General features: G+C 35.3%; 1 protein-coding gene across 1 annotated transcript; it reads right to left on the bottom strand.

The window, feature by feature from the left end:
• Positions 1-8,863: 8,863 nt before the first annotated feature.
• Positions 8,864-12,167, bottom strand: LOC110604588 (40S ribosomal protein S7). The gene is made up of 6 exons (XM_021742825.2): positions 12,009-12,167; positions 11,012-11,096; positions 10,847-10,920; positions 10,640-10,763; positions 9,971-10,153; positions 8,864-9,170 (listed from the first exon to the last, which is right to left on the bottom strand). The coding sequence occupies exons 2-6, from the start codon at positions 11,084-11,086 to the stop codon at positions 9,051-9,053; spliced, it is 576 nt and encodes a 191-aa protein (XP_021598517.1). The 5' UTR covers positions 11,087-11,096; positions 12,009-12,167; the 3' UTR covers positions 8,864-9,050.
• Positions 12,168-23,793: the final 11,626 nt, after the last annotated feature.

The following is a 23,793-nucleotide window of genomic DNA, read 5'->3' as shown; positions in this document are numbered from 1 at the left end:
GTGGAACCAACCATTATGTTTTAAATCAAATGTTTTCAGCATGTTCAAGCATGTTCATGCATCATGAATACCATGTTATGCAATAGGTTATTTGCATTAGAATTCACGAATATGATGCATTGCATAATACGATGATGATGATGTGGATGGATACTGGATGATCCTCTAGCCCTCAGTATGTTGTGACATGATATGGAATGATATGACATGGCATGTACGATATGATATGAGATGAGAAGTCCAGGTGTGGCCGTATCGCCCCTGGCATAGAGCATGAGAAGTCCAGGTGTGGCCGTATCGCCCCTGGCATAGAGCATGAGAAGTCCAGGTGTGGCCGTATCGCCCCTGGCATAGAGTATGTGAAGTCCAGGCGTGGCCGTATCGCCCCTGGCATAGAGTATTGTTGACTTGTTATGGTACGAGATTGATATGTAGAGGGCTATTGGTGACAGATTCATCCTTGAGGTGATATATTTGTGATGTGACGCATTCCATGATAGCATATGTTAAAATGAACTGTTTTCTTTTATGATTTCTGCTCACTGGGCTTTTTAGCTCACCCCTCTCCCCTAACCCCAGGTTTGCAGGGTCAGAGATAGTCAGGAGATCAGCAGGTTACGTCCATGGTCATGTTTATGTAATAGAATAGTAGTGGACATGATGTAATGTAAAGTTATGTAAGGATGTAAACGAGTTATGTTGTAATACGATATTATGTTATATGTTCAGAGTTATAGTATTGTGCTTGGCCCGAGTTGGTTAATCCCTTTATACATGAGTTTTATTTTATGTTGTTACATGTGATGAACCGAGTTTGACATAGAGTATGCTGACCCTAGGGGTTCTATGAGTTCAGTCATAGTGCATACACAGGTCATACTGGTTAAAGGTAAAGTTTTAAATGTTTTACGATTATGTTTGATCATGTTTGGGATTATACCAGCTGTACAGGATGCATAGTAGGCTTGCTACGGGTCCCGGCGACCTTATGCCGATCTGGATCCTAGCGCCGGTAGCGGTCCGGATTTCCGGGTCGTTACATATATATTATTTATTTTTTGAATTGTGTGATTATTGGATTTTTCTTTTATTCTTTAAATTTTTTTATCATTTTATATTTAATGACTAATTTAATATTTTTTAACTAAACATTCTACGTAAACCATTATATGAACAGTGAATTATTAAAAATTAATATTTAACAATTACCAGATAGTAAAATAGTTGACCATTACTAAAATAGATAGCAGCTATAAAAACAGCTAGTTTGTCGAAAAGTGCCTTTGTTTCTTCAATATTCTTTGCATTTTCAATTTTCTTTTTAAATATATTTAAGAAGATCTTACAGTTTTAGACATTTTTCCCTAGAACTTTTTAAAATGAGTTAGATTTATTTAACATATATTTACCTAACATATATATTAGGTAAAGGTGTTAAGACCCAGACTTTATTTAGTCTTACTACAAAGTGTGTAATTTTTTTTCTTACAAATCCATTAGTCTCTCATAATATTTTATGCTATGAGTAATTTTAATATTAATTGTAATAATTTAATTCAAATTAACTGAATTGTATGAGTTCAAATAATTAATTTAAATTATTTTTGTGTTTTTCACTAATTTATATATATGGTGTAAAATATAATATTTTCACAAATTATTCATTGAATTATCTCATTTTAATGATAAATATAATAAAATTTGTAATTATTATTATTATTATTAGTATTATTATTAAATAAGAGTATTTATAACAATTTTTATAAATAATATGATAAGGTATTGTTTTTTAATATTTCTATAAAATGTATCAGACTAACAAATTTACTTATGGCATTTAACCGTCCAATTAAAGACATCTCATTCAATCTGGATGTTACGAGTTGGATCCTGCATCATTGCCTTTAATTGAACTTTAATTACTAGTTGTACCGTAAAAAGAATTCTAACAAATTAAATAATAACTTTACATAAAATTTTTCTTTTCAAATTAAAATTTTATTAAATAATATATGAGAAAAACGTAACGATTCATTATAATCCAGACCGACAGTTGTTGGTCTTTTTCCATATATTCAACATAAAACTAAAATATTAAGTGAAAAAACTTCAAACTTGGAACATAAAATATTATACAAAAAGTCTAAATAAAAAGACCACAAAGTGGAATTAGTATAAGAAACGGTTTCTCTAACTAACAAGTGAGCAATAATATTAATTTGTTTCTTAATTTAAGTCAAGATTCAATTTGGCCTTTGCATCAATTAATACTTACAATCATGTGAAAAGTTATTCTTTTAAAAAAATATAGCGTAAACCATAAATTTTAAATCAAGCTTGATATCCGCCATACTTGTGTTATAATTGACAAATTTTAATAGGGATTTACAAAGAATAAGATTTTCGATCATTTTAGATCGTACATTATCTCATACAAAAATTGAAATTGTTGCTGTAAAACACCTAAAATCATCTCTAAGAATAGCATTATAACTAATTGTTGGTTGATTACTAAATCATACATTAACATTATATTTAAATTTTCCAACACTAGGAACTGACCATTTTATAATAGGAGAAGTAGAGGATATCCTATTTAACACTCCAAAATGAGATTGAGTGCCTACCCAGGATGAAAATGATTCCTCTGCTCGACGAGCAATTTGGTGTGGAACCAAAATCTGTCCGGTCTAAAGTTAATCATTCCTTCTATTCCATAAGGTCTAGAGTGTCAAACATACCTTATCTTATAAAGAAAGATCAGAAAGACTGAAAGTAAACTAAATCAACTTATTAATAGTACATATAGATGATATAGAAATATGACAAACCCAAAATTGCTAACACGGGACAATGTAGCAATACATGTAAATCATTTTCCACAAGCCCACAAATCTTGCGCCTAGAGTTCGACGTGTAACCACCCTCCTTCCAACCTATTATTATTAGGTGCAAGAATACCACGTAAAACTCTCTAAGTAATATTTTTTACTTTGATGGCACCTCCAACTTCTATAACTTATTCCAGAATCCCATAATAGCATAATGACCTAGATTCTCATGCATGCTAGATAATAAATAATAACCTAATTTAATATAATATATTCTATTTTTTAAATAATATCGCACTTGTCTATAGATGCTTAAAGAAATATAGGTAATATAGCCGACATCAACCGGCAATAATAATTCAAATAATAAGTGCAAGTTCCATCCTATCACATATTCATTAATCAAACTTGAGATTATTAGATCGTTCAACCCATCCATACAAGGGGTTTCAATATAGAAATTATCTTCTCTTAGAAGCCATGGATCTCTTTAAACTCTAATCGTATCTCCATTTCATGATCTCCACTTTGTACTCAAATTCAATAAATTATTGGTGTGTAAAATATTCTTTCAAATAAAATTTGAGTTAAACTCTTCATTCATATAAAAAAAATATACTCTACAAGAATATTTAGTTTTGAGAATGTAGAAAGGAAAAGAATCATGATTGAAAAGCAATCTCCAACTCTGTATTAAGCACACCAAATTAAAATACTTAGAGATTTTAAAGGACCAAGCCTTCTTATCCTTACTCAAAACAAGTTCTATTTCATGATAATTAATGAATCTTTCTGTTTTGTGGGCCTTTAGAGCCCCCACCGAATGAAATTCAATCATTCTTTTTCAATTCATCATACAAAAATACTTATACATAGAATCAAATAGTCTGAATAATAAACTTAAAGTAAAATTTCTTTATCAATTTTAGATTAAAGTAAAATTTTCTATATTGATGTTATAACTGAATGCTGGAAAATAAATTATTTCTAAACAAAATATATTTCACATATAAATTATTTTGCACAAATAATATTAAGAAGAATTCCGAAAACGTGAATTATTTCTTTCCTTTTTATTCATCAATTTAGTGGGTAGTTTGAATCAACTCACAACCTAAAATTATTTAACTTAGATAAGTAAAAAAATTTTTTTAAAAAAAACAGAAAAGAGATGATAAAAAATTAATAAATTGAATTGAATTCTTAGCAAATTAAAAAATTAAAAAATATTTTATCCTTTTAAATGCACTTGTCTGATACAATTTTGAATTAATTAGTTAATAAATTTTTAATACTTAATGCTTTTTGTTAAAAAGAAAAACAGACTAACTCTCTCTCTATGTCCATTAATTTGCAATGAGAATACAACAATTGAATCCTAAAATCTAGATTATCCAAATCGAATTGGACTAGTGAGACAGATTTGAAAATCGAATCTAATTTAAATAAAAGGCCCTTAATTTAAGAAATTGATATAAACCACTTTGATTAGCCACTTAATTAGTAAACCGCCAATCCATTCGATTCGAATCGAGCCTTTCAAATCAAACCAGTCATTTTTAACCAAAAAAATTTGCAATTGATGGCAATCAAAATTGAACCTACACCGCTTACCTCATCGGAGCTAGTACAAATATGAGTTTTCATTTCGTTATATATATATATATATATATGTTAATGACAGATTGTTGTGAAGAAAAAATTTCTTTTTTTGAAATTAAAAAGATTTATAAACATCAGAAAGCTAAAACAGCATCAGTAGAAATAGTGGAGGCTAACACAGAGGGAACATCCTCAATCCAAACAAACTCGCTCTCTACTCCATGACAGAAAACTACAAGGCTGTGAGCAGCCATGTTACACCTGCGCGGAGAGTACATCCAACGACAAGTAGAAAGGAGGGAGCTAGCATAACCACAATCTGTCAAAGCTACACCTATTGCATTTTGAAGACCAGTCTGTTCAACCAAATAGCCAACGATCGTCTCACAGTCTGATTCAGCAATAACCGAGCAATTTTTTAAATCATGTATATTTAAAAAAATAATTTTAAAATGATGCAGGATCCGAAAATATTTTCGGATTCTGTGTGTCAACCCAGCTTGTTCGGTAGTCATACTATCGAACACGCTGGTTCGACACTCATAGTGTCGAACAACAGCAAGTTCGACACTATGAGTGTCGAACTTTGCTGTTTTGTGGAGAAGCAGGCCAACATTCTTCGGCACTCTAAGTGCCGAAGATGTGAAAGCCTGCAGGCTTCCACGAGCCTGCAGGCCATGCATGCATGCACCTGCATGGTGCATGCATGCAATTATATATAAAAAAAAATTATTATTTATTTTTTTATATTATAATAATAAATAATTTTATTTTATATTTAAATTTTTGTTAAAATTTTTTAATATATATTAAAAATTAATAATTTTAAAATAAATAATTTATATTATAATAATAATAAATTATTTATTATTAATTTTATTAATGTTTAAGTTTTTGTAAATAATTTTATTAGAAAATATATAATTTAATATTTTTAAAATAAATAATAATTATGAAAATAAAATGAAATATTTTTCTTATTAATATAATAATTTAATTTTTAAAAACATTTCATCCATTCTATTTATTTATTATTTTAAAATTATTATTTATTTTTTTAGATTATAATTTTATTATAATTTATTATAATTTGTTGTAATAAAACTATAAAATTATGATCGAATGTTTAGCAGATCAAAGAATGAAACAGCCCTTTCTGCTTATTATTTATTTTTTTAGATTATAATTTTATTATAATTTATTATAATTTGTTGTAATAAAAATTAAATAATAAATTTAAAATAATAAATAAATAGAACGGATAAAATATTTTTAAAAATTAAATTATTATATTAATAAAAAAATACTTCATTTTATTTTCATAGTTATTATTTATTTTAAAAATATTAAATTGTATATTTTCTAACAAAATTATTTACAAAAACTTAAACATCAATAAAATTAATAATAAATAATTTATTATTATTATAATATAAATTATTTATTTTAAAATTATTAATTTTTAATATATATTAAAAAATTTTAACAAAAATTTAAATATAAAATAAAATTATTTATTATTATAATATAAAAAAATAAATAATAATTTTTTTTTTATATAATTGCATGCATGCACCACGCAGGTGCATGCAGCTTTCACATCTTCGGCACTTAGAGTGCCGAAGAATGTTGGCCTGCTTCTCTTCGGGCAGATAATTTGCCCGCGGCACAAATCAGCAAAGTTCGACACTCATAGTGTCGAACTTGCTGCTGTTAGACACTTTGAGTGTCGAACTAGCGTGTTCGGCAGTATGACTGCCGAATAAGCTGGGTTGACACACAGGATTCGAAAATATTTTCGGATCCTGCATCATTTTAAAATTATTTTTTTAAACATACATTATTTGAAAAATTGCCCGCAATAACCCGTGAAAAGTAAAGATCAATAGCAAGTTGCAGACCATAAGCCGTTGCCATAGCTTCAGCAACCTTCAGTTCCCACTCCCCTACTACACATTTGGAAGCACATGCCATGACCTCTGCTTTATCATTTTGAAAAATAACCCCAAATTTGATTTCCCGAAAGAAGCAAGGCTAACGTAGACATTCATCGTAATCAAACCAACTGATATTCTTAGATCTAGAAAATAGAAAATTTACAGATGTATAAGTTTGATCAGACGTTCCTTCCCTTTTATTTCTCTTCCTTTTTTCTTCCAGCGTCTAACCGCTTTCTTTATATGGTCCCATTTATCTATATCACTCAAATCCGTATATATAGAGACGTACGTCAGGCTTAGAAAACCCAGCGGAAGCTAGTGTACAGATCAAGCTGTCCCAAAACTTGAAGACGCCTCCTCGTTGTCGTTAACTATCACATATTCCTATACAGAGTGTAAGATTTGACAATAAAGGAAGGCAGAATGATGGGCTTACCTTCATGCAGAAATTGATTACGTGCCTCCCTTATTCGATAACCAGCATGCAAGAATAACACAGCTTCGTCTGTAGAATAAGTTTCAAGACCACCCTCACACCAATGCTTAAAACTCCCGCCCTCAATACGGCATGCCGCCAGAAGGTTAATCATCAACCAAAGTGGATTAGAAGTGGGACAGTCACGACACAAATGGAGCATCGTCTCCCAATAATCGCAGAAGAAACAACCCGAATCAACATGGTGCATGCATCACTGTAGCATTTCTTGAGTGGGCACGATATCTAAAGATGCTCGCCAACTAAACATAGTCATTTTATATGGTACCTGAACCTTCCAAAGCTTCTTCCAAAACACCTCTGTGACCTGGACTCACCACCTCCCTCCACACTAGACAGGTTTAAAGCCACCCTATATCCACTTTTGACAAGACAGTGACCCGAGGAGGAATAGTGCCAAACATACACATCATCCCCGTCATCCCTCCCAAGAGGATCCGATGAATACGTTCAATGTCCACAGGAAGCAAAAGTTGTTGAATCAAAGACCAATTCCATGATCTACTACCAGTATCAATCAAAAGGAAACTCTAGGTTCTGGTGACATCACTCTCGGTGGAGTAATGATTGAAAAAGACTTAGTTCGGGAATCCATTTGTCACCCTAAATGCAACCATGTTGCCATTTTTAATCTGCTAACGCAATTCCTTTTCTAAGACCGTCTTACTTGCCAAAATACTACACCAAGTATAACTAGTGACCCACCAATAGTAGCATGCATAAAATCACAGCAATAAAAATATTTTGCCTTTAGAACTTGCGCCACCAAAGAAGACGGATTGTTGAGTAACCGCCATCCTTGTTTGGCTAATAATGCAAGGTTAAAACTCCTATAGTCCCGACAACCCAATCCACCAGCCATCTTAGGCTGACACAACACTTTTCCCCTCCCCCCTTTCTTCACCTACCTCTCTTTTTATTTTTGTCACCTTCCTCCATAAATCATCTATAATCTCTTATCCTCCCTCTATGAAAGATAATGATTATCGTTATTATTGATATTTTTATATGAAATTTCTCATTTAAAAAATTAAAATTTTTATCTATTTTTGCAAGTAATTTTCATAAATTCATTTAATTAAAAAATAAGCATAGAAAAAGGGAAATTTTATTGTTATCATACCAAGTAAAATAAATATTAAATTTTATTGAATTAATAAATAAATATTTATTTTAACTAATTTAAGTTAACTAGTTAGTTAAATATAATTAAGAAAGATTATAAACTTAAGCTATAATTGATAAAAATTTAAAAAAAAATTATAGATATTTCTATTATTATATCATATCACATCAGTAAATATCAATGTCTATAAAAAATATTATCTCGATTGAAATTGTATTATTCTGTTAAAAGGATAATTATTATTTTTTTACTCATGTAATTTTATTTTATAGTATAATAATTTATTCTATTGTTTATCTTACACCATAGAACAAACTTAATTTTGATTTTTGATGAGTAATGATTAAGTGTACATTATTCAGTTATCGTTAAATAGTAATTAAAATAATCCAAACAGTTAAATTTTTATTTATTAATATATTTATTATAAAATAATTAGAAATAATACGATCGATTTCAAAATACAAAGTAGATGAGATTACAAACTCGAGTCATTATATTACAGGCTTGAATTTCTATCATTTTTTTTATTTGAAATATTCACTTTTATACTAAAAAAAATATTTCCATTTGACATCAATTATATTGTACCAGGCCTTTATGTCACGTTCATATAAAAAATATATTTATTATAATATTATCAATAAAAATTTTCATAATTTTAAAAATAATATTACATTTATATTATTATTTTTTATGAATAAACTGTTATCATTACAAATTTTTATTGATATATTTAACTAATAAAATTAAAATATTTTTCATTTTTATTCAATTATAAATCATATTCCGATTTCAATTATTTGTTTTAATTTGAAAGGTCAATAAAATTCTGGGTTGTATGCGATGAATTTTGGCATTCAATATATGTAGATAGACACTAAAAACATCGTATTTATGAAAAGTACTTGGAAATGAGCATCTGTAACATTAAGAAAATGGATCCACCACAAAATCCTGATAAATTGACTTAATTTTGAGAATTTTAAATAGCCTACTAAACTAAATTTGCTAGGAAAAAAACATGCAAAGATGCCAGCCAGCTCTGCACTTTTTTATGCCTCGGTCACCGGAAACTCAAACACAACATCTTTGCCCGAGAGCTTCCTGTAAACTGCAGCAAAAGTCTCCAACTTGTACTCTGTGTTGTTCCTCTCCTTTGGGTCCAAGAAAACCTTTGAATAACATGAACAGCTAATTAAATAATAAACTCATCGACAACCTGAATGCATCTAATATCTGGTGCATCCAAAATTATGCATAGAAAATGTTTTTGTACAAAAAATAAAATGCTCGGAGATAATTTATGGTGACTTGTCAACTATTATTACATGTAACCAAAATTACAATCCCCCCTTTTTTCTCTTCCAATTAATTACTCTTTTCGACCTGTAATTTATTTTTTCTCCTAATTTAGTTACTTTCCTAATAATAATTGCCTTTGTATTTATCAACATTTTGATAATTAAAAAAATTTATAAAGTACATAATAAAAATAGTTTTTATACAACTAATATATCATAATATATTTACATAAACGCATTTTTATAATAATAATATTAGTTTTCTTAACGTATAGAGAATTGTTTTTATTATTTAATCTATTAAATTAATTATCAAAATTTTATTAAAAAAGTTATTATTATAAAGGAGGATAAATAAATTAGAAGTCAAAAAGAGTGACAAATTATATAGGATAGAAAACACTCGAGTATAAGAAATTTTTTTAAGAAGAAAGAAAGGATTACTGATTTTAACAAGAAAGCAAGGATTAATGATTTTAGGATTATCTCAAACAATGGATAATAAGTTAGCTCTCTATATAATAAATAAAATTTTTGAGGATTAATGATTTTAGGATTATCTACAACAATGGATAACAAGTTAGCTCTATATAATAAATAAAATTTTCGACTAATAAGATGGGTAGAATTAGAAAGTGATTGTGACTACCAATTCTCATGTATGTAACTACCTTCATTATCTTAGACCCATCAATTCGGTATCTGGTACGCTTCCCAACAATTTCAGCAGGCAGTACAATATCCTCCAACATTGCCTCGTGCACGGCAGTAAGCGTACGGGTGCGAGGCCTTTGAGCAGCTGAACCTTTCTTTGGAGGCCTTAATATCCTCCTACTAGCAATCAGGATTACATCCTATAAGACAACAAGAAGGAAATATAAAAATAAGACCACTTGCAACATTAAAATCATAAAAAATTCTTTAGGTTGGCACATCATACTAAATTGAGAACAATACTTCCTCTAGATAATAATCACGTCTGATTGGCACCAGAGGCAAAAAGGCAGGAAGGAAATAAAATAACAAGGCAACCAAAAAACACAAATATATGGACTTACAGCTATAGTAACAAAAATATCAAATTGGTCTTTATAAAACAATAATTATGAAACGTTTAAAATAATGAGAAACCAAACCTAAAAAGAATAGATTTATTTACAACTAAAGAAACAATACTTCTTAGATCTTACTATAAAACAAACTTGCCATGATTTAACAAAGATATCCCAATATATCAAGTTTTCCTATAAAAAGAAGGCCTAATTTGTTGTTTTCTTATTTTGTTTCTTTAGGATGGTAATAATATTGAAAGAGACCCCAATAACAGAAGTTTAGATTACCTTTCCACTGAACTTCTTCTCAAGTTCTCTCACAAGCCTAACATGAATCTTTCTATAAGCTTTCCTCAATCTGAAAGGAACATGGATGACAACAGCCTTCCGGTTCCCAGCAAGATCGATTTGGCTGCAACATGTACAGAAGAAAAATAAACAAGAAGCTAAAGCCATGAATGCTATGATGCATGCATCAATTTAGACCATTCTTACATAGCTGAATTGATGTAGAGATCCTTCATGTCACTTTTCAGCTCCTGGTTAGTATTTTCCAGATCAAAGAAAGCCTACAATGAAAAGAGAAGCAAACATTGTCAAAATCAAAGTTACATTTTGCTTTGGTTTCACATACATATATCAACAAAAGCATTTTAAAACCTGCGCTACGGATTCCTCAAATTCAGTGGGTTCAGCATCCTTGTCCTTGTGAATCTTCTGCTTTGCAGTATACATCTTCACAAAACTGGATCATATAGATGTAATAACTCAGGAAAGAAACAAAATAAACAACAAGAATGGAACAGATAATTTGACATTGCATTTGAACAAATAATTAGAACCCAGTAAGAGAAGAAGACGAGGCATAAATCAAAGTTATGCTGGAAACCAACCCAATCAAAAGCCCCTTGACATAATCGTAAAGAGAACATGAAAATGGAAATGGAAAATGTTGAGGTCTGGTTCTCTGAATATATAATGAACAGAGACACTTCAAACCAAAAATGTCAAAATATAAAACTTTTGAATTGCCAAAACATGGCACCTGAAAAGCAAGACAATTATCACAATTCGGATAGAATTTAAAAAATGAGGAATAAAATAATTTATCATGAATCACAGAATCCACACATGCCATTTACATGAACAAAGCCATGAAACGTATTCATCACAGAAGCACATAAATACACTAAAACCAAATAATAATAATGATAACGCACTCATTCTTTTCTATGAACTAAAAATATATTGAGTCTTCAAAAATACAAGTGTTTTCCAAATCATATTCATTACTTATTTCATTATAACTCTTATTGTTACCATCATTTTTAACAAGTTGCATATCACTTGCGCACAGTTTTCATCTATTGCCCTGTTAATAGATGAGCTCTGCCTTGACTTATGGCATTACATCTATATTTCTTGGTAGAGGCCCATCATGTCTAATCTGAATCTAGATTACATTATATTATAAGAAAAGCTCTTAGCCACAAGACATAGAAATTTCCTTTTTCACCACTACATTTTATTAATCACAACATAGGGACGAGATTACTAGTCTCCAAATAGCAGTTCATAAACCGTCAAGAAATCATTCCACATCTCCATTGTGTTGCTTCGAAATCAACGAAGCCTAAAAGAAGAAGAGGAAATTTACCTGAGCTCGGAAAAAGCGAAGAGCAGAAAGGAGCAGTCGCAGCGAAGAATCAAAGCTAAAAATGGGAGGAAGGTTGATGCCGCAGTCGGAGGAAGCCTGGGAGTGGGCTGCGGCTAGGGCAAAGTGAAGAAAGTAGCTGTAGAAGATGTAAGCCTTAAGCCTTTTATACCAGGTTTACGTCTTTCTATTTAGGGTTCAGCAGGATTCGGTTCAAATTGAAAAAACCGATCGAATCGAATCGATTTAAAAATTTGGTTCGGTTTTTTATATATTTCGATTCGGTTCGATTTTTAATTTCAGAAATTTCGATTATTTCGGTTCGGTTCGATTTTGATTAGAAAAAAACTAAAAAAACCGAATCAAACCGATTAGTAATAATAATATATTTTTTCAATAATATAGAGAAATTAAATCATATTAAGATTAAAATATTTTAATTAAATTTTAAAATATTAAAAATAAAGTGTAAAAAATAAAAATATTATTAAAAATCAAAACCGATCAAACCGAATCGAATCGAACCGAATCAGACCGATTCGGTTCGATTCGATTTCTAACCAAAATTGATTCGGTTCGATTTTTATAAACACTAAAAATTCAGTTTTTGGTTTATTCAGTTCGGTTCGATTTTGAACCGAACCGACCGAATGCTCACCCCTAAATTCTATTCAAAACTGCGTAGTTTTGAATAAGTTAATTTTAATGTAGTTGATAATTTAATACGAACACAATGATTCTTTAATTAATTCCCTAATTTATTATTTTAAAAAATATATCAAATAATAATTTAATTAAAATTTTGTATTAATTTATAATAATTAGATAATAGATATTCATATTATTGCTTGTGAAATTTATGAATTTGGTAGATTAATTTATTAATTTAATTATACATAATTAAAAAATTACTAATTTTAACAAATTGCCAATAATCTTTTGTTTTTAACTCTGCTTTATGACAATCATACAATAAAAATAAAAATAAGGTAACGTAATTTGTTTCAAAATTTTAATAAAATAATTTTCTATAGCAAATTCTCTTATAAAAATAAAAAATATAAAATTATAAAAGGGCACTCACAATTATAGTATAGTGATAAATCTATCTGCTAGGTTTATTCCCTCAATCTCCAATTCTCATTTCAAAAAAAAATTATAAAATAATTTATAAATTTACATTAAATCATTATTATTTTTTTATAAAATCTTAGACTTTTTATAAAATGATAATCCCAATTAAAATTATAATGCTAGAACAGTATACATTACTCGACTTTATCTCTACTTAATATTTTTATATTATTATGAAAAATTCACATATCTGTTTTTCCAAGTTAATAACTTTTTCATAATTCTTTAATTTATAGAAAAAAAAATCATCTTATGAAAATGTTGCAATTAAGTTGTAAATTTATATTAAAACATTATACTTTTCACAAAATTCCAAATTTTTCTAACAAAATATCATAATTTTAATTAAAATTCTAAAATATTAAATGGGTATACCTTATTTAGTATCATCTATAATTAATATTTTATTTTATATTATTAAAAAATATTGTAGGTGTTATTTTTTTTTATGAGAAAAAGCTTCACTTCCTTTAAGTTAGCAACAAGTAGGCGTGGTTATGGGTTGATTTTGGTTCAGAATTGGTGATTCAATTTATCTTATAAATCAAATTGAAATTAGTTTGATTTAAAGTGGTTCGAGATAATTTTGATTTTCAATTCGATTTCGATCCAATTTTAAAGTAATTATAGTTTTGATTTTTCACGATTTTAGTTCCGGTTTTAAATTAAATTCAAATTTCCAGTTTTAAATTAAGTCCAAATTATAAATAGATTTCGATTTGAAAAAAATTTAAAATTAAAAAATTCAAATAAAATATAAAGAAATAAATATAAGTTTTAAATATTATTAAATATATATTTTATTAAATAAATAAAATATTTAAAATATATCCATTTACATGATAAATAATAAAATAATTTTACATATAATATAAAAAAATATAATAATATTACATTTAAATGTAAAAAAATTTTTACAAGTTAAAAAAAATTTTTAATTTAATTATTTAATAATTTAACTTGTTTATATATCAATTTCAAGGGTCACAGATTTATAAAATAATTTGTTTTTAAAAAAAATCAAACTGAATCGTTGATTTGAATCGATCGATTTCGATCTGATTTTAATTCTGATTCACTGAAGGGGAATCGTAATCGGTCCTCTAGTCTAAGGTTCCGATCCAGTTTAGGAACTAGAATCGATTGACCGGTTCAATTTCGAGTTTGACCAATCTGATTTTGAATTTTACCAGTACGGTTCATGATCCCAACTGTGCCGTAGTCATGTCTAGTAACAAGTTTTACATGCTTGTGTCATGCATCACATCTCTTTGCAAGTTTGTAGCATCAATTAGCTAAAATTTCAAAAATCCGTGCGATACTTAATTTTTACCAAGACCAAATCAACCTTTCAATACAAGGTAATCTAATAAAAACAATGAATTACTAAGAAATGCACCACTGAAAATTAAAAGAATGAAAGAAAAATCAAGGAGAAAAGAAAACATAATAGTAAAGCAAATGGAAAGCTTGTATTGTTCAGGAAAAACAAATACAAGGATAGGTTACAACTTTGGAGGGATTGTTCTTACAAGGCTCTTTTTAAGGATGCCTAAAAATGAGGAGGTATAAGTATTTATAGTTTTTCCCACTTCCTTTATATATAGTTAAAATTCACTTGGTATTATTTCTAAAATATCTAAAATATAAGGATCATCTAGTAAAGTGATAAGTGTCCCATGGGTCCCACCTAGCAATTTCTGAAAACTTTCAAATGAGGTTTATTTGAGAGAAAAATCTCTCAGAACGCCTCATTAGGTTGATGGGAAGCTTCGGGACACTACTAGCATATTCCAGCATCGTCTAAAGCCTTTCAGTATTCTTTTGGGCCTGATAGAACCTCTTTGCACATCTCCCATAGGTCCACTAGTGTGTGCTTCTCCAATTTAACCTCAATTTTGCAACTTTACAGGCCTAACAAACTCATGCCCCTCTAGTTGCCTACATGCGCCTCCCTATTGCTTCTTGTCAACGCTTGTGTTGCCTGCCTTTATGTTTTGCAAGCCTACTCCCAGCACCAATCAAATCTTATTTTGCCACTGATTGTTTTGAACTTCCTGTGCTTGGTCTAGCCAAACCTCACTTGGTCGATGGCTTCCCTTGGATTTGCAAGAGCTTACTAGAGGAGTGTCATATTCTCCTCCAACTATTTTGGCGACATCTTGCTCCTTACCAATACTCAAGCACCTTATCTTCATTTTGTCGTAGGTTCAACTCATACTCCCAAGATGCCTTTACACTGGGTAGACCCCGCTACCTCACTAAGTATTTCTTGAAGCTCGGGTAGTTACCCCTTACAAACACAACTCATTGAGTAATAATTTCTAAACTTTATTAGCATGAATGGTACTTATCGTTGTTGGTTTAATAAGAATAACCTTGACTTGGTTCTTCTTCATCCTTATAAAAAGGCTTGAGCATGCTAACATGTAACACTAGGTGAGCCTTTATATGGCTTTTCCAACCTTTTTCTCTATAGGAAAAGGGTCCTAATATTGCCGAAATAGGCCTTTGTGCACCTTTCCATAGTTTCTTACTGTGTGAGAAAGGAGCTTTATAACCATCGGCCCACTTCTTCTTCATGTTGCCGAAGTAGGCCTTTGTGGACCAAATCCCTCTCTTAGAACTCCACGTGCCTTCTAGAACCATCGGCCCACTTCTTCATTTTCTTTTATGCCTTGCTAAGGAACTTTTTTGTCACTTTGGGTTTCTCTTGCCATGACTTGCCAAATTTGTATGCTTCTATGCTCTTTCGACTATACTTAGTAGCCATGGTATGGAGTTAATAGTTATTTTCCCGTAGCCACCTTAAATGGACTAGCTTATGTAAACTCATTCTTTTGTAAATTATAAGAGAATTGAGAAATATCCAAAAGATGCACCCAATCCCTTTAATTAGCACTTATAAAGTGCCTTAAGTAGATTTCTAACAAAGTATTTACTCGCTCCGTCTTTCCATTCGTCTATGGATGAAAACTAGTAGAGAAGTTCAAATCAGTCCCCATGAGCTTGAACAACCCCTTCCAAATCTTCTCGTGAACCTTGCATCTCAATCACTAATAATGGACCTTGAAAGTCCATAATGCTTGACCATATGCTTGAAGAATAATGTAGCAACATCTTCAACATTAAAAGATGAAGGAATAAGGATGAAAATATCATACTTACTAAATCTATTAACCACCATAATATTAACACATCCATCCACGTAGCTTAATAATAAAGTCCATTGAGATTGACTCTCGTGGCCTCTTAAGAATGGGTAAGGGCTATAATAATTCGATTGTCCTACGTTGTTCTCCCTTATCTTTTTGACACGTAAGGTAAGTCTTCATATACTGCTCAATATCATCACACATTTGCAGCTAAAAGTACGCATGTCCTGTATAATATCTTTATGTGAGTTGCCCCATTGTGGCACATAAAGATACCTAACACTTATTTTCAAAAGGTCCTTATCAACTATACACATGCAATCTATCAGCCTCAGTGAGGTTCAACTGCTCTTATGCTTGCGGACCATGAAACATTGCCCGCCTTATATGCTCCTCCAATAGCAATGTCGATTGGCTGATGGCAGCAAGCTTAATTTTACGAGAAAGCACATGTAATACCCGGCTAGACTCCGGTATCGGAATTCCTACCGTCCGGTGGAATCTCGGATGTCGGAAGCCTCTAGTAGGGTAGAATCATGTTTTCATAAAATGTTTTAAGGTATTTCATGGTTTTAAGTAAAATGGAAATGAGTTTTTGCATAAAAACAACCTTGAAGAAAAACTCAGGTTCGGCCGCCGAACCTCAAGTTCGGCCGCCGAACATGCATGCCTTCGGGAGCGCCTTTAGGCCCCCGAAAGCATAAGTGAGGAAAGTCCAGGTTCGGCCGCCGAACCTCAAGTTCGGCCGCCGAACATGGCATGCATGCGGAGGCACGTTCGGCCCCCGAACGTGGCCTGGCCAGCCACTATAAAAGGGTCCCTTAGCCGAAAACGGGCGAGCTTTTTCCCCATTTCCGGCCAAGGTGAGTTCTCCGCTACCCCTCACCGATCTTGAGTCTTTTCCTTCAGATCTTTCGAGTTTTTTTACAAGTTTCTACTTTGTTTTGAAGATTTTCGAGTTTTAAGCAAGTTTTGGAGCTTTGAGGTTCAAGGGAACTCAACCCCTCCCCTCTCCGAGTTTAGGTCGTCTCTCTCGATCTCCACGAGGTAAGAGTCGATCTTAAGCTCATTTCATGTTTTAAGTAAGTTTTATACAAGATCTATGGGGTAGAAAATGCATGTGTAGCTTATGTTGAGCTTATGGGTTTTTGAGGTGATTTTGAACAATGTGGCTTGCAAATGTATGTTTGATGTGTTTTAGATGGGGTTTTAGTTAGTTGATGCCCCTAGGAACTTGTATGCTTGTGTATGAGTGTTGTAGAATAGGTTTATGCTTGTTTGGAGGAGAGTGGAGGCATAAATGCATAAGGGAGCCAAGTTTCTGCCCTTTGGCAGAAACCAGGTTCGGCAGCCGAAGGAACTTTCGGCCGCCGAACATGGCTGGGGAGGTAGGCCTTTCGGCTACCGAAGTTGCCCCCGAAAAGCGACTTTCGTCTCTGTCTGGGACTTTTGGCCGCCGAAGGTGCCGCCGAACATGCATGAGTTTCGCCTCTGTTTGGGAGTTTCGGCCGCCGAAGGTGCCGCCGAACCTGCCTGACTTTCGGCTCTGGAGGGACATTCGGCCGCCGAACCTGCCGCCGAAAGTGCCCTATCCAGCCCTTTCTTGCATGTTTTTCTATGGTTATTCCATTATGTTTTAAGGGGTTTTTGGGGAATAGTTTAGAGTTATGATCATGTATGTTTGGTCCCTCATTTGAGTCCACCTATGTAGGTTCGGACCCGAGGAACCGAGGACCCCAGCAGTGAGTCTGTTGCCCCAGTGTCTGGTCAGAGCTATCCAGAGGTGAGTGGAATAACTTATTATGTTTTAAAGCAAAGAATGAACTTTTCAGCATGTTTCACGCATCATGAATGCCATGTGATGAATTAGGTTGCTTGCATTAGAATTCACGAATATGTTGCATTGCATATTTTTATGTTGATGTGGATGAATGTTGGATGATCCATAGCCCTCGATCTATGATATGACGATGTGATATGTACGGTACGGAATGTAAGACCAGTGGGACCCATTCTACGTTCGCAGGCACTATGTAAGAGAAAGACCAGGACCCATTCTACGTTCTGGCACAGTTGGACCATGTAGAGGGCTATTGGTGACAAGTTCATCCTTGATGTGATTAGCTGTGATGTGATGCATTCCATGATCCATATGATTTAAATGTTTTTACTATTCTGCTCACTGGGCTCTAGTAGCTCACCCCCCTCCCTTTTTCCCCAGGATTGCAGGTACAGGGTAGACCAGGAAGTTTACAAGAGTAATAAAGTCTGGTATATGTAATAGTTAGTGTGGACATGATAGATGTATTAAAGTTATGTAAAAGTACAGTTTCAGTCATGTAATGATATTGTGGATTAGATATTGTGCTTGACATTGTGTATGAGGTATCCCTTTTTATTACATGATCAAAAATGTTTTATAATGTTCATGAAAGCCAACTCATCTTATGATGTATTCTCCCATTGGGGCATTGATGAGATCCCACAGAGGGGTCATGATTATGACTATGTACAGTGTATGTTCAGGTTGAGTTGGATGTTTGAAGGAAAAGTTTTAAATTTTTATGTATGTTGTTGATCATGTATGGGATTAAACAGGTTTTCAGGTTGTATGTCAGGCTTGCTAAGGGTCTCGGCGGCCTTAAGCCGACCCGGATCCTAGCACCGGTAGCGGTCCGATTTTCGGGTCGTTACAGAATGGTATCAGAGCCCTAGGTTCATAGGATCGGACCTAAAGTGTCGGGCTCATAGATGTTCTAGAAGGTCAAGCACAATAGGAAAGATCATGTCCACTAGGATAGGATGTGGAGTCCTGTCTTGTATGATGATGTGTAATGCCATGATTATATACATGTGCATTGATGCTATGATATGAATGATGTATATGTGATGAGGGTTCATGTGTGCCCACATGAACCATATGATGCTAATGTTTGTATGATGTGTACTGTTTTTCAGAAAACAGGATGAGAGGAACCCGTCGATCGGCAAGATTGACTAGAGTACCACCTGAGGATGAGGGCACGAGCACCCGTCCTCCTACATTGCCTAGGGCAATGTCTTGTAGAGCCAACAGAGAAAGAGTGTCAAGGGACCCTAGAAGGTCTTTTGACGCTAGCAGAAGGGGGACAGATAGAGGAGGAAGTTCTTCAGATGTGAGGGAGGTTATGGAAGAGGATCAGAGGAGGGATGGGAATCTGGATGTGAGCATGGAGGAAGAAGGGACAAGGGAGTCTCAGGGAGGCGTTCAGGCCTCGGGGTATGGTTTTCCACCCCATTATCCACCCTTTCCACAGGGTTCAGGGTATCCGATGGGAGGCACATCGGATTACTCCAGCTTTAACCCCTACCCTACCTACATGCCTTATCCACCTTTCTATCCACCTTACACACAGTACCCAGCTTATCCACCCTCACCCTTCTATCCAAACCCGGCAAACCCCACCTCGGGGAATGCTGCACCCCCACCTCCACCACCTACAGAACCAGCAGCCCCAGTTACTCAACCTCCTAGACCTAGCTCAGCTGATGGGAGCAAAGTAAAGATGACAGATTACTTTAAGCTGGATGCTCCCAAATACAAGTCAGGGGATGACCCCTTTGAGTATCTGAGAGTAGTGAAGACAATAACTGATGAGCTAGGGGCGAACGATAGCAGGGCCATTCAGATGGCAGGGTTCACTTTAAAGTGCAAGAAGGCACGGGAATGGTTCAAGTGTTATGTGGACCCAAGACTAGACGGCATGACATGGGAGGAATTCGCGAATGAGTTCGCGGGATGGGCTTTTCCAGACAGTTCCAGAGAACTGAAAATGATTGAGTTTGAGCAACTGAGGCAGACAGAGCACATGAGTGTAGAGGAGTTCACGGATAAATTCTTGGAGCTATTGCCTTTTTCAGGGCAAGCTCTAGATACAGATACGAAGAAAGCCAAGAGGTATGTTATGAAGCTGCATTCCAGGTACTCCTCGTTGATTCAGTCAGCTGAGAGAGAAAGTTTCCACACTGTGGTGGATATGGCTCGAAGGATGGAGGTAAGTGCTATAGTTGAGGGGTCAGTGAAGCAGTCAGTGATCCAGTCTTCAGGGGTTAAGACCCCAGGCAGAGGAGGGCCAGGTCTCTCTTCTCAGAGCTCAAGTAAGAAGAGGTGGGATAACACCACCAAGAAGCCGAAGAAGAATAAGTTTTGGAACAAGTTGAAATCCGGTCTGGGTTTTGGCGGTGGCTCGAGCTCAGGCTCAGATGGTACAGAATGCCAGAGATGTGGAAGACCGCACAGGGGAGTGTGTCGAGATGGGACTAATACATGTTTCAGATGTGGATAGGAGGGACACATAGCTCGGGAGTGTCCTAGAGCACCTTTTATGGGCCAGCCCCAGCAGACAGCTTCTGGTAGTGTGGCACAGCTAGCAGCTCCAGCCACAACTCAGGGCAGTGGCAGAGGTAGAGGGAGAGGGGCAGCCTCTTCTTCTAGTTCCCGAGGTGAAGGTCCATCAGCTCCAGCCAGGATCTTCACCATGACTCAGCAGGAGGCTAACACATCCAACACCGTGGTGTCAGGTAATCTCGTCATTGGGTGTTCTGATGTGTATGCTTTAATGGACCCGGGTGCATCTCATTCATTTATTGCTCCGAGAGCCGTCGAGAGGTTGGGTCTGATAGTCTCTGGGTTAGAGTGTCCCCTATGGGTCAGTGGACCCAAGTGTGACCCGTCAGTGGCAGTGTCAGTCTGCCAGTTCAGTCCAGTTTTTGTTGAGGGAAGATGCCTCTCCGCTGACCTTGTGGTTCTAGATTTGACAGACTTTGACGTCATTCTAGGGATGGATTGGCTATCTACCCATGGTGCTACCTTGGACTGCAGGGACAAGGTAGTCAGGTTCAGAGATCAGAACGGGTCAGAGGTCGTCTTCAGAGGAGACAAGAGGGGCACACCTAGAGGTCTGATATCAGCTCTTCAGGCTCGTAGGTTGCTTAGGAAGGGATGTCAGGGGTATTTAGCTCATGTGAGAGAGTTAGACAGTCAGGTCAGGGAGCCAGCCTCAGTGCCAGTTGTCAGAGAGTTTCAGGATGTCTTTCCAGATGAGCTTCCAGGTTTACCACCTGCTAGGGAGATAGAGTTCGAGATAGAGTTGGTGCCTGGAGCTAGACCGATCTCTATCCCTCCCTACAGGATGGCCCCAGCCGAGTTGAAGGAGTTGAAAGAGCAATTGCAGGAGCTGGTAGAAAGGGGCTTCATCCGACAGAGTACCTCACCTTGGGGTGCTCCAGTCTTGTTTGTGAGAAAGAAGGATGGGTCCCTCAGACTTTGTATCGACTACAGGCAGTTGAACAAAGTCACTACCAAAAATAGGTACCCTTTGCCAAGGATCGATGATCTATTCGACCAGCTAGCATGAGCGGATTATTTCTCCAAAATAGATCTGAGATCGGGGTACCATCAGCTGAGGATCAGAGAAGAAGATGTGCCAAAGACAGCTTTCAGGACCAGATATGGGCATTTTGAGTTCCTTGTGATGTCGTTCGGGTTAACTAACGCCCCTGCAGCATTCATGGACCTCATGAACAGAGTGTTTAGTCAGTACTTGGATCACTTCGTTATTGTCTTCATAGACGATATCTTGGTGTATTCCAGGAATGCAGAGGAGCATGCCCATCATCTGCGGTTGGTCTTGCAGACTTTGAGGGAACATGGCTTGTATGCCAAGTTCTCTAAATGTGAGTTCTGGCTAAGGAGCATTTCGTTCTTAGGGCATGTGGTGTCGGAAAATGGTATAGAGGTGGACCCCAAGAAGACAGAAACTGTGGCTAACTGGCCTAGACCCACTTCAGTGACAGAGATTAGAAGTTTCTTGGGTTTGGCAGGTTACTACAGGAGGTTCGTTCAGGACTTCTCAAAGATAGCAGCTCCTCTGACCAGACTAACCAGGAAGAATCAGAAGTTTCTGTGGACCGACCAGTGCGAAGAGAGTTTTGAAGAGCTTAAGAAGAGGTTGACTTCAGCACCAGTTTTAGCTCTGCCATCTAGTGATGAGGACTTTACAGTCTTTTGTGATGCGTCCCGTGTGGGACTGGGTTGTGTACTAATGCAGAATGAGAGGGTGATCGCTTATGCTTCTAGGCAGCTGAAGAAGCATGAGTTGAATTACCCCACGCATGACCTTGAGATGGCAGCAGTAATCTTTGCACTCAAGATGTGGAGGCATTACCTCTATGGGGTTAAATGTGAGATCTTTACAGATCATAAAAACCTGCAGTACATCCTGAGTCAAAGAGATTTGAATTTGAGACAGAGGAGATGGGTAGAGCTGCTGAGTGACTATGATTGCAAGATTCAGTACCATCCGGGTAAGGCGAATATTGTGGCAGACGCCTTAAGCCGGAAATCACTCGGCAGTTTATCCCATATATCGGCAGAGAGGAGGCCAGTGGTGAAGGAGTTTTACAAGCTCATTGAGGAAGGTCTACAGATGGAGTTGTCTGGTACAGGTGCCTTGGTGGCCCAAATGAGAGTGGCACCCGTGTTTCTGGAGCAGGTGGCTCAGAAACAGCATGAGGACCCGGAGTTAGTGAAGATTGCCAGGACTGTTCAGTCAGGCAATGACAGTGAGTTCAGATTCGACAACCAGGGGATCCTCCGCTATGGGAGCAGACTATGTGTACCAGATGACATTGGGCTAAAAGGAGACATTATGAGAGAGGCTCATAATGCAAGATACAGCATTCACCCCGGGGCCACCAAGATGTATCAAGATCTAAAGAAGGTTTATTGGTGGCCAGCTATGAAGAAAGAAGTGGCACAGTTTGTGTCAGCCTGCGAAGTGTGTCAGAGGGTGAAGCTGGAACATCAGAAGCCGGCTGGAATGCTTAACCCGCTACCTATTCCAGAGTGGAAATGGGAGAATATAGCTATGGACTTCGTAGTGGGGTTACCGGCGACGTCCAACAGATTGGACTCCATATGGGTGATTGTGGACAGACTCACCAAATCTGCTCACTTTATCCCTGTCAGGAGTGGCTATTCTGTGGACAAGTTGGCGCAGGTGTATGTCGACGAGATCGTCAGGTTGCATGGGGTTCCTGTTTCGATAGTGTCAGATAGAGGGCCCCAGTTCACCTCCAGATTTTGGCGGAGTCTGCAGAATGCCATGGGTACTAGGTTGGATTTCAGTACTGCCTTCCACCCACAGACGGACGGACAGTCAGAAAGGACCATCCAGACTATCGAGGATATGCTCAGAATGTGTGTGCTGGACTTTGGCGGTTCTTGGAGGCAACATCTACCTTTGGTGGAGTTTGCCTACAATAACAGCCATCATGCTAGCATCGGGATGGCTCCATATGAAGCTTTGTATGGGAGGAAGTGCAGATCACCTGTTTGCTGGGAAGAAGTTGGAGAAAAGGCCTTGGCAGGGCCTGAGCTAGTTGAGATTACCAGCAGGGTGGTACCCATAATCAGAGAAAGGATCAAGACTGCTGCAAGCAGACAGAAGAGTTATGCA

The sequence above is a fragment of the Manihot esculenta genome, chromosome 17 (assembly GCF_001659605.2).
Source record: "Manihot esculenta cultivar AM560-2 chromosome 17, M.esculenta_v8, whole genome shotgun sequence".
Lineage (NCBI taxonomy): Eukaryota > Viridiplantae > Streptophyta > Magnoliopsida > Malpighiales > Euphorbiaceae > Manihot > Manihot esculenta.
Note: the sequence above shows the minus strand (reverse complement) of the source record. Positions and strands in the feature narration are given on the sequence as shown.